This window comes from Cololabis saira, chromosome 11, assembly GCF_033807715.1.
Source record: "Cololabis saira isolate AMF1-May2022 chromosome 11, fColSai1.1, whole genome shotgun sequence".
Taxonomy (NCBI): domain Eukaryota; kingdom Metazoa; phylum Chordata; class Actinopteri; order Beloniformes; family Belonidae; genus Cololabis; species Cololabis saira.
Genome location: NC_084597.1, coordinates 27280753 through 27293515, shown reverse-complemented (window position 1 = coordinate 27293515; position 12763 = coordinate 27280753). Strand labels below are relative to the sequence as shown.

The following is a 12763-nucleotide window of genomic DNA, read 5'->3' as shown; positions in this document are numbered from 1 at the left end:
TGAGGTTTGTGGTTTACCTTAGTTTCACGTGATTTGTGTATTTTTTCACAACATAGCCTACAATAACAGTGACAGGTTTTTCAGGTGTTGTTAATTATTCATTCATGCATTTTCGATACCTGCCTAATCCTGTGCAGAGTCTGCAGGAGCACATTCCAGCTCCTTACAGACAAAAGAAAGGGTTAAACCTTGGACAGGGCTGACAGTCCATCCCAAGGCTGGAGCACATGGTTTAAAAGAACCCCTCAGCAATACTTACAGAGCCAGTATTGTTATAAACAACCACCACTGCTACTGCTTTCTATAAGACAAAAGCATTAAAATGGCCATATAATGCTAATTTCCAGCTTTATTTGTTTATATATATTTTTTATAACTTTGGTGCATCTAGAGTAGCTCTGCACCTATAGCTCAACTCCAAAAGGCTGAAATTATTTCAGACTGACACTTCCAGAAACGACAAAAATCAGTCCAGTGTCTTGAAGAGTCTTCTGATTGGTCAAATTCCTCTAGGAACCCCCTGCCTGGAGACCACGACCTTATAAGGAATTTCTCTATTTTGTGAAAGACAGAGCCAGTGATATTGCAAATTTCTCGCAACCGCGGATCTGGACTCTGCTTTAACATACGTATGGCAACTTTTTCTTTAACCTCCTGTAACGTGTAAGATTATGATTGTTAAATGACTGCAGTTTCACCAGAAAACACATAGAGTTCAGCTATTTTAGTGGAAACAACTGGAATGGGTCTGTTTTTATTGTAATAATTTAACAGAAGCCACACAGTAGATGATATTTCTTCTTAACAACCATTACACAAACATTAGATTAGATAATACATTTGCACAACTATTCTTTATCACACTCTATTTACATTAACCCTGAGCCTGTTTTTGTTTAAACCCAAAGGCATGTCACCATGTTTTATGTGATAAACCTTGAATAGCGTAACAATCCAGCATATAGAGTCATCAGTATTGTTAAAGATGCACGTCATGACAGGAAGAAATCTTTCATTTGTGCATAACTGTCCATGACATGAAGAAGATCATCAAACCTCCTTCTGTGTCTTCTCTATTGTTAATCTTCAGCAAATCAAGAGAGGGAAAAAGGTAATTTACTCCAAAAGTATAGTAAATGTTATTTCATCAAAGGCAATCCTCAGTCTTATTTAATCGTGGCAAAGTTCTGCTCTGTTGAAGCAACTTCGGCAGAGTTTTGAGAAGCCGCCTCGTGGGGCATCTGAAAAAGAAGCAGCAGCAGCAGAAATTTAGAAAAATGATGCATGCATGTCTTTTCTGTGTATGAACGAGGGAATTGGACTGACCAGGACTGGAGGAGCCATGAAGAGGTAATTGATGGGGTAGTTCAGCAGGTTGATGCAAGTTGAAGAGTACAGATCTGCGTAGCGAATCAGCTGGCTGGCAAAAAGGGTCTGAGTGGCGCCACTGCGCAGGAGGCTGCCCATCTGGCCATAGGACATGTCCATTCTGTGGGTCAGTACCTGAAAACACACGCAAACAACACAATGTTTTGCTGTAACATTGAAATCACACTGTATGCAACTAAGAGGTCTACACTTTTAGACTCATGCAGAGAATGTCCTTATCTTGATAACAGATGCCAACTGCCAGTGTACAAACAAGAAGACAAGACTTGTTTCCTAATCGACATTTCTTTTGGGTGCTGAAATACTATTAATGACTCATGTGGAATTGAAACTTCCCCAGCAACCAAAATGACTTAAAGAAGCTTCAATGCAGCTGAAAGAGGAATGCTGCAATAACTCTTTTCTATTGAATCCAGTCCACCACACACAGAAAAACCTTCAAAAAGAACATGTGGAGCTTACCCTCATTCTTGTCTGAATGGCACTGATGTCAGGAGACTCTTCACTGCCACTGTCCAGGTGCCTGCAAACAACACAAGAAAAGAAAAGTCATCAAAAACAACTGATCCGTTTTATCAACTGGTTTATAGTTCAGATAGATAGATAGATAGATAGATAGATAGATAGATAGATAGATAGATAGATAGATAGATAGATAGATAGATAGATAGATAGATAGATAGATAGATAGATAGATAGATAGATAGATAGATAGATAGATAGATAGATAGATAGATAGATAGATAGATAGATAGACAACACAAATAAGAACACACAATACAAAAAGATTAAAAAACACAGAAATAAAAAATAGTCTAATGACTAATTTTAAAAGACACTTATACCAATTCTTCCAAAACAGAGGCATGCAGCGTGTGGCACTGTACATAATGTTCACCAGTACCACAACAATTTGATTATCAGAATAATTTAACCGACCGATAAACCTGTACATTACATTTCTCAAAACAGATTGCAGTGTATTCACTTCAGCACTCACAAACATCTCACTCGCGCTACTCCATCTGGGACATTATAAAATAAATGTAAATACTGTTACAATAAAGGAATAGATGTATTCATTTAGAGTTGATTATGAAATTAATTAATATTACCAATTATGTATTTTTTTGCTTTCCTTTATAAATGTGCACAGAAACACATACGTGTACAGAAGTCAAATAAATGTGCTGCACCGCCCCCTGCTGGCCACAGCTCATGCGACGCAAATGTACGGAAATCCATCTGTTAATGCATGCAGTTGCATTTGAATGCAATCAAAGAAAATATAAATCAACAAAAGAGGGGCCCAGTGGAGAACAGAAAGACAACACAGCTGTGACAGCGAAACTGCCATTTATCTGTACATCAACAAATGGATTTATACTAAATTCACTTACAAACTGTACCTAGTTTAGCTGAAGCTAAGTCTTTTTTTGCTGTTCACTTGAGTTTTGTAACCATTTCAAGAAGTTCTGAATAAGTCTTGATAAAGTAGGACAAATGAACAGATGGATGCAGACTCACCTGTAAAGTTTAGCGAGGAAGACGTCGAGTCGTTTCAGCTCTTCAAACAGATCTGAAAATTCCGAGAAGGTCATCACAACTTTGGAAAACCACTAAGTGACAGTAATAAGTTGATTAAAAACCTTATCAAGTCGTCATACTTTTCTTTTCCTCCCACACTTGCAGCTCCTTGGTGAGCTCCGGTACGACCAAAAAGGTCTTCCAGCCCTGACGCTTCTTAGATTTGAGGATGTCACCGAAGATGTGGTCTCCAATGTACAGGATCTCCTTACCTTTGACATCCAACAGATCAGAGACAACGTCCGAGGATCCTGCAGGTAAAAAGAACAGACATATTACATGAATGAACAATGTACATAAATACAACTCATATGAATGCACAACGATGGCATTAGTGAGCACTTCATATTTCAATTCATATGCCAATATCCCACTGAAATTGTTTTACTTTAAAAAAAGTCCTAATTTATATGGGTTGAATTCCCTATTTTGATATTTCAGAAGATCAATATTAAATGTAACTCTTAAATAACCCCTAAAAATGAACTAAGAATCTACTTAATAAGTTGATGTGTGTGTATGTAGACTTATGTGGGCATGTTTGAGTTTCCAGCTCTGTTTATTTCCCACATTTGTAACAATGGCGTTGCACAGTGGAGTTGCACAGGTTTCAAAAGCACTCTTCAGAAAACATGTGACATCACAGGCGGTTTGAGTGAAGACCCAGTTGCTGCACTACTGTCTTTGAAAAGTCAACCTCCTAAGCAGTAAATCCCCAGAACAGGTCAAACTGGATGTACTGGATGTATTAATATAAACTTTATTACTATTAATTAAGCATTACCCTCTTCCCTCAATATTAGAGTAACTGGCCTAGTTGAGATGCTAACATCCTTCCTGGGGACACGTCTTTAATTTCATCAGTGTAAAAGTCCTGGGTAACACCCCTGCGTTGTTCTTATTAATTTGGTGGACATTAAGATCAGCTCACCTCCAGAGTAAACTGTTCCATGCTGCAGGTCACCGGTGTATGTCCCAATGCGCAGTTTTCCTGTGTTCTGTATCCAAAATACAACAGACTGTTATTAAAACCCACAGATGTTCCACTCTAATTTATGAACTCTTCACCGGGAGACAGTTTTCATACCGTGTCCACTTGTCTCAACACAGTCCCATCTGCAAAGAACTGTGGCTTCTTGGTGTCCACGACGATAAGGTCAAAGTAAGACTGCCAGGGCTGCCTTGGGCTTCCAAACTGAAATGAAGATTAATGTTAAATTCATACGAATCACTTTTCTAGACATCCTCACCAAAGTCAGAGTTGCCTTACCTTAACATTATTTTCAAGAAGGTATGTCATTATGGCCTTAGTGAAGGAGAGACGGTAAAAAGCATGTAAGAATAAGTGGAGAGAGAATTTTGAAGTTGTTCTTAGTTGGCAGAAATGTGCATCACACAGTTTACAAATGCTTAAAAACAATTTGTGTGTATTTAACATTTTGTAAATCCACGCATGAATGAGAGCAAGATGAAATCATGTACAATACATCTACAATCAGATTAGAAAACGTACATTTTTACTCTGAAATTCACAGATGTGAGCATTTTAGTCGATAAGCATTTATATATTGCATGGCCTGGTGCTTACTGCTAAGGTTACATTTGCGTGCAGATCAGCTCACATGTACATGTGGAATTTAAGACTCTTTTCAGCCTCAGCTCCTGCAGACCAACACTTTCATGCTGTGTTTAAGTGCTGCGGAAAAGCTGGGTCATCTTGGCTTTCATGGGATTTTAATGAGGGAAATACATTTTTTTGAGCCATGACCCATACATCATACCACATAGGCCTACATTTATTAATTTTAAAACCACTGATCTAAACTTAGTTCATAAGAATAAGTTAATTTGATAGTAAAAACAACTGTAGAAGTAGTTAAGCTTACGGTATGTTAATGTTAATTTCTAATTGATGATGAAGTGAGTGTCGTGGAAAAACTCATGAAATGCTCTTTAATGTGTTCTTTCCAATTAGGTGAATAACTGGACTGAAACTGAGTGTCTAAGTTACCAAGAATAAGACTGGAGAAGTGATCGAGATTTCAGTAGATTCAGTAATTAAACAGTTGCATGTAAAAGGATCAAAACATACATGAGGTGTCTCGATTCAGAATGACAATGATAATGCATAATGATTTTAAGGCACAAAGGATTATTCATTCTTACGATTCGAGTAGACAAAAACATATTTAAGGTCAGTGTTAATCTTTTTTGAGCAGACTAACAACCTGTACATTTAGTTGGGCCAAGGCTATATTTTGCTGCTACCAGCAGTTTTGGTTTAAGTGGCCAAGGCTGAATTTGACGTCACAGTGAGTGCCATACTTTTGAGTTTAGAAAATGTCATTTTCATATTATCTAAAATATTGTTTTTAGGATTATATTCAAATTGCAAATCATATACATTGCAGGTAATGAGGTATTGTGATACTCCATCATTCTTGTGATTGTGCACTAAGTCTTAGCTCAACAGCACCTAAATGCAGCATGTCTTCATGAATCTGCGAGACACCGAGAGTCTCAAAAAGTGTGAAAATGATCACATCTTTGAGGATGAGATATCAGATATTAATACTTACTTCATCATTTATAAAGTGTGAATTTGTAAAGTCATATTCAGATTGATTTGTTTACAAATTTGTAAATTGTAATACAAGTTTGTGACAATTATGATAATAATTTCTCTCCATGGGACTTCAGTCCTGACATGATATAAGATTATACATAATACACTCATTGTGGACCTTGTCACCAGGGTCATGCCCTGGCTTCTGGTTGGCAGTAGTGTGGCTTTGGGGGTGGCAGTGGCCACAGGTTCTTCCTGGGCTGGGCCCCCCTGGTTCAGGGACTACAGCCAGTGCCAGCGTGCCAGGGGGTGTCTGGGACGGCCTGATATGACGAGCATGGCAGCAACCAATGTTGATAATGTTGTTATTGTTAGAACTACCATTGAAATCATTAGCTTTATTATTGTTGTGACTGTTTATATTTTTTGATCCCTTTTAAAAGAAAAATTATAAAATTATTTATATAAAATTATTTATTTAATCATTTCATATTTCATATATATATATATATATATATATATATATATATATATATATATATATATATATATATATATATATATATATACATATATATACATATATATATATATATAGTCCATTATGGCTATAAGTGTATAATTAAGTGTATAGTTGACTGCATGTATATGACTTTATATTGCTATATTTACATATGTATGAGCATTTAATGATACATGTATGTGTCACCTAGAGAGATTTTAGTTCTCTTTGACAGAAACAGTTTTTTTGTTTTGTTTTTAGGGGTCAATAAAACATGGTAAACTGTAACGAGGGCTGGTGAAGGAAATACACACACCCATGCACACAAAAAAATACTATTTTATAAGATGAACATGCATATATATGTGGCTTTAAGGTTTTGCCAAATTTGGAATTAACCATTAATGTTTATGCAGACAAAAAACAAAGACTTTACACTCACCTCGGTGTAGTTGTAATCACTGTTGGTGGCCAGGAAAACCTTTGCCATTTTTTTAAGTCTTGTCAACAACACAGGGATATTTGGCTGCAGAAAAGCAATGGTTTTTCAGTATTTCATCCATTTTTATACAACTGAAATTGATGTATTAGATGCTAATTTTACTCACATCTTTGACAATATATTTGTCCAAATTCTTGATGGTTTGCTCTTTCAGGTTTCCCTAAACAATACACGCCCATGCCATCCAAACATTTCAGAATACAGACTCAAAGAAGTAGGTACATACCTACTGAGTTTCTTTTGAAAAATGCTGCATAATGACAATTCATATCTCACTGTATCATGAATAAAGTCCATCGCATCGCGAACATCCTGGAACATGCTCCTGAAGGACATGAACAAGTCACCGTGTTGGAAACCTTTCAAGAGGCTGAAAGAAAGCAACAGTGTTGATGGACAAGAAGGAACATTAACTTTCACTGGGTAATACAATGTTGTTATTTTTAGGGCTTACGTTCAAAGGAAGACTGAAACTTACTTTGTGTATCTGCTGCATCTGATGAAGAAATCCACCAGGCAGGCGTAGACATAAGTCTCTGCAAGATGCAAAGCACATTCTCCATATGAATTTGAACACCACATTTGCAAGACTAAAATATGTTTTTTCATGTATAAGACAACAATAAGAGGACTTTATTCTGTACCTGAAAGGTTGAAGAGAGTGTTGAGAATGTAAAAGCGCTCAGTATCATCTCTTTGGATGAACTTGTTGGGGTAGTAGTTGTGAATATCTTCCCTATGGACCAAAAACACAACCATGAGCTGCTTCAAAACACAAACACGCAGAAAAAAAATTAAACTTTAACAAAATGTATCTTAATTTCCTCTGCTCAATCACAGAACAGATATTTTAAAAATTGCTCCTTTTGGGTGTTTATCATTTGTTCCTAAATTTTATTCTAACCTATCTGTTAAACTCCAAATTTTCTTCTTTGATAGTAAGTTAACCTCACGGTGGATGGTGGTCTGCTGTATTGCATTTAATGCTTTTCAGTGTATGAAATAATATTACTAACATTTCCTCCCTCACATACAGACTAGTGGGTATTTGACACTTAAACAGAGTTTTAAACAAATTTCTATATAATTCAATCAGAATATTTAGATTTGGAAAATAAATACATTTAATTAATTAAATACTAAATTAATGTTGTAATACATCATTGGTGTGATTGAATCAAAGCATAAATCATTAATCCAATATCTTGATTACTTAAAAAAGAAAGCAACAAAATTTTATTCAATGAAGCATGTTTGCATTATATGAGGTACATAAACTTTGTAGTTGCTTTAACTTGATTTTAACTGTGAAATTATTGAGGATAAATAAAATCTGCAGTGTTTACAGCTTCACTGAAGCTGAAGTATGAAGGGGCTTCAGTGCATTGCAAGCAGGGTGATCTGTGGCATCTCTGAATAATGTGTGTACGTATTCTGAGGTAATGTAGCCACAACAGTTCTCAGTTCAACTGAGAACATGGTAACATGGCATAACTTTTTGCCAATATATCTCCAACAAATATTACACACTGAAATCTACAAGCTCCTTTGAAAAGATGACTTTTGTCAAACACTGCAACTTCTTCCCACAATCCAAAAACACGCATGTTGGGTTAACTGGTAATCTGAATTGTCTGTGGGAGTGGGGATGTACAGCTGTTTGTTCAGTTTGTGATGGACCAGTGACGTGTCTTGGGTTTACCTCACCCCTTTACCCGCTGAATATGACTGAAAATGATGGATGGATGGATGGATGGATGGATGGATGGATGGATGGATGGATGGATGGATGGATGGATGGATGGATGGATGGATGGATGGATGGATGGATGGATGGATGGATGGATGGATGGATGGATGGATGGATGGATGGATGGATGGATGGACAAAACAGCACACAAGAACTCAAGTAGATCCTTGTCTTACCCTGAGCTCTTCTAACAACCTTTCTGACATCAATGTTAGGTAAAGAAAAAAGATTGTAAAGTGCCTGGCACACACACAAACCTACACATTTCAAATTTCCTCTAAAAACAGGAACTAGTGAAGCTTTCCCTCCTTTTCTTGGAGTCCAGTCTGCCTTAAAATATAATGATCCTCAACCTTTTCGTTTGTACTTGCTGCTGCCTATTAGAGGTTTTCTGACTGTAGGAGCAGCCAGACGAAGCTCACAGAAGAACAGGAAAACATGCAAACTCAAACAGAGCAGGCCCAATGTGCTGCCGCTATTATAATAATTATTGTTATTGTTGTTGTTAATCTCACTTTGTAAAGTACTTTCAATGACATTTGGTTTGTTTGCAGAGCACAACTTAAATAAATACTGACAGGGTGTGTTGCATCTGAATTTTAAAACTTTGAGTTCAACTCACACCAAATACTTCTTCCAAAGTTCTTCATTATGGTGTGCATCGTCTGATGAACAATTTACATTTTATATTTATTTTTCAGATCTGTTTCTGTCCTCTGCTCTATGATTGGATCCTCTTACCCGAACTCCAGAATTCACAGGTAAAGAGTCCATGCAGGTGAAATAAAAAAAAAGGCATGTGCAAATGAGATGTTGTACTGTCTTGTCTTGGGTTTTAACTTTACCCTTTGAGGAAACGGAAGCCATGACTGCAGACTAAGACGTTGCCGTTGGAATCCACCTTCAGGAGGTTTCCATATTTGGTGTCAACCACTAAACCTCTGATAGGAGAAAAGAGAAACCATTAACTGAATCCAGACAATTTATCTGACTTTAATTATGGCACAGAGACAACTTTAAAACTAACCTTGTGGGGAAGCTGGGGTCGTATGTGTAGCGTAAAAGCTCGTGAGGGTAACCAACAGACACCATTCTGTCTCTTATCAGCTCGAAGCCCATGCTCTCATAATCAGGAGACTTGTACACTACAAACACAAAACAAAACCATTAACAGACTACTGCTGAATGTTTGCTGTTCCATAAAATTCACAATTTCTTTTTTTATATTTGTAGTGTCCTGATTCACGAGCAGACATGACGAGCAGTCTGCTCAAGATGCTGCAAAGGTCTCTCACTTGCCAGCGTGTAGTCCATGTCGAAGCCATAGCACTTGATGTTTTCAAGGGTCAGACTTCTGTTGGCAAACACCCTGTGATCCAAAGACAAGAACACGGCTGAAATGTGCACACACAACAAGACAAAAGATTATTTATTTACAATTTTCTTCTTTGTGGGTTTCAAATGTGATGTCTGTTATAGTGGATGCCATATCTGAATATGTCAAATGCGAATTGAGAACTCATTAAACAGTGATGATGCGTTAAGTCAGTGGTTCCCAAACTGTGTGCCGCGGCACACTGGTGTGCCTTGAGGCAAGTCCAAGTGTGCCGTGGGATTTTGTGACAACCATAGCCTACTGCAATATAGTATACAACTAGACAAAAATAATAATTTAAATGTACTATATACTACTTTGAATGCACTCATTCCATAATACAGAGGCAAACTCTTTATCTAAAAACTATTTTAAAACATCCTCCTGAAATGGGTGTGTTTGATGAAGTCCAATTTGATAAAGTTTAAATATTTTTGTGAAGTATTTTGTTAATAAATATTTCATGAGTAGAATAGTTGTCTTTGTCATATCTTATTTGGCATTAGTAAATAATAAACTTAACAGATAAACAGATGATATTAGTGATAACTAAGCTAGCTATTTTGCACAATAGGTGTGCCTTGAAATTTTTATTTGTCCTTTGGTGTGCCTTGGGCACAGAAAGTTTGGGAACCACTGCTTTAAGTTGCTTTACAGATATCAGAATACACATCAATTACCTCCTTCCAGTTTCAGCTCTTGCTGTTATTCCGTGGGGGTGGGGCTGGGTGGGGGAGTGATGTTATCAGTGCCACAATACTATCACCCTCTCTGTTTTAAAAGGCTGCTAATTATCTAGCTTGATGTATTTTTCTCGTGTAGCTCTGAAACCCCAAATGATTCCCTGCAGTAATCAATTGCAGATCTTGTACTTTCTCAGACAGGATTATAGAGGGTTTTGACAGCCCAGTCTCAGTTCTAATGGACAGTCCATGCATACTCCATAGGGGTCCTTCAATTATTTTACCTGCAGGCTCTTTCTTGTTTTGTGAATTTCCCCTGGGATCAGTTTAGCAAATTTAAACTCAGAGGAGGAATGTTTCAGCTGCGGGAGAGCTCACTATAGCCGGTTCTCCTGAAGTATCTGCTGATTCAGTTATTTTAAGTTGGTATGCAAAGTTTCAGAGAAAGATGGAATTCATGACACATTCAAATTTGTTGATGTCATTATTTATGATGAAGATCTTCTGACATTCAAGGATTTCTGCATCATAAATCAGGCATGGAAGCTTTTTTTTATATATAAATGTTGACCATGTTAATATAAATGTATCTTCAAATTAAAGGCCGTCTGAATTGCCTCTAGTGTTACTGAGAACTTCAGAAATAGGACTCACTTTTTGTCAAAGTCTGTCTTCACCTTCGACTCCTCATGGGAGAAGCTTGGAAGAACGTCCATCTCGTCCTCAAAGGAAGTCCGCAGATTTCCAGCTGTGAAGGCTGAGGTCAACACTGATGCCCGTCACTCATCGGACTAGAAGTTGACGTCTTCATTAAAATGCTGTGGGCGAGGCCTCGAGTGTTTTCTCTGATGACGTGTGGACCCTTCTGCCGGTTGGCGATGCTGCGTGCAGCATGTTAACGCGCACTGTGCGCTTTGAGCGTGTAGATTGTGTTATCAGAGGCGAACACATGTGCCGGGGACCCGTGTGTGCGTAGGTAGCTGGGAGTCTCCTGATGACTGTCACTCCTGCATTGGACCCTGAATTTGTTCTATATTTGAAAAAAAAAAAATCGGATATTTTGATTTGGAATTAATTTAGCCATAATTTACTGCTACAGCAGTACTCGAGTTAAGGGGGGATGAGGGGGGGTGGCATCCCCCCTGAAATAAAAACGGTCAAAATCATCCCCCATGTAAAACTGCCATCCCCCCTTTCCATCCCTTAGCCTATGTCATTTCATCAATGAATGTGGTATCGCTGCTATTTCAACATTTAGAGTCATCACCAGAAAAATAACCTTTTCTACTTATTTCAAGTGAAAATCTACTTGAAACAGGTGAAAATTGTTGTTTTTTCCAGTGATGACTGTTGTTTTAAGTGTAATGAGATTTTACTAAAATGAGACATTTTAACTATAAATAGGACAAATATTCTTGTTAAGATTTTGAGTTTTTGCAGTGATCCATTTTACTTATCCTGTGAAGGACAGAGTCATATTGATAAGTTCAGAAAACTGTTTTTTATTGTTGTGTTTTGATGTATTTGATGTAAGCCCAGTGGATATTTAAAGCTTACAGAAGGCTGCATTTAACTGCTGCTATGTCATTCCTGCAGTATTTCTGCAGGTGTTTTGGTCAGTGCTATTATTTGTAATATATTATATTATTTGTAATCAGCACAAATTATCTGTTCCCATATGATAAAATTCACCGTCCCCCCTGATTTTTTTTTACAACTTGAGTACTGGCTACAACTGTTATTTAGCAAACACTTTTATCGAAAGCGACTAACATCTGAGAGAACAACACAAGCAACAAATCACATAGAAGGTACAGCATGGATAAGTGCTGGTCAGACTGCTGAGAGTCATACACAGGTGCTGCCATGCTAGTGCTGGAATTATTTTTTGTTTGTTTGTTTCAAAAGATTTTTTTATTAAGAATTTAATCAAAAGCTCAAGTGTAGTGCTGTTATAAATTAATTTGGAAAGTTAACTAATAATATAAGGAACCTTCGTCTTAATCATTTATATTTTAGAGGCTATAGTCAGGGTTATAATGACTAACCTTGACTTCTCTTTTACGTCATTTGCGTTTTGTGAAGTTCTACAACAAAACTAGAAAGGTTTTATAGTATTTTTCATTAAATGGGTTTTAATTAGATGATTTAGATTAAAATTGCCCTTTTAAACCTTAAAACGTCATACAGGACGACTGAGTTTGCATATTTGTGTCTTATATTAGATTTGTATATTCAGACTATGTATTTGAGGGTGGGAGATTGAAGTAAAAACCAAAAAAGAGGACAAAGTAATTTGCTTACAGCTTAAAACAACACGGTTTTTTCCCTTTATTTTCAACTTTCAGTTTTAATTTCATTTGAAGAAATAGTTTATTAGTTGCAGGACATGTGGTTTAGCCCTGTCTC

General features: G+C 37.0%; 1 protein-coding gene across 3 annotated transcripts; it reads right to left on the bottom strand.

Moving 5' to 3' along the window:
- Positions 1 to 722: 722 nt before the first annotated feature.
- Positions 723 to 11230, bottom strand: nt5c2l1 (5'-nucleotidase, cytosolic II, like 1). Of its 3 annotated transcripts, none has more exons than XM_061733396.1 (17): positions 11009 to 11230; positions 9592 to 9665; positions 9324 to 9441; positions 9142 to 9237; positions 7191 to 7282; positions 7025 to 7082; positions 6823 to 6916; positions 6653 to 6706; positions 6487 to 6570; positions 4247 to 4282; positions 4064 to 4171; positions 3908 to 3974; positions 3057 to 3227; positions 2917 to 2968; positions 1852 to 1912; positions 1327 to 1503; positions 723 to 1241 (listed from the first exon to the last, which is right to left on the bottom strand). In XM_061733396.1, the coding sequence occupies exons 1-17, from the start codon at positions 11068 to 11070 to the stop codon at positions 1167 to 1169; spliced, it is 1479 nt and encodes a 492-aa protein (XP_061589380.1). In that variant the 5' UTR covers positions 11071 to 11230; the 3' UTR covers positions 723 to 1166. The 3 variants fall into 3 exon arrangements, with proteins under 3 accessions (XP_061589380.1, XP_061589381.1, XP_061589382.1); XM_061733397.1 differs by having other exon boundaries at positions 9592 to 9690; positions 11009 to 11228; XM_061733398.1 differs by having other exon boundaries at positions 10972 to 11114.
- Positions 11231 to 12763: the final 1533 nt, after the last annotated feature.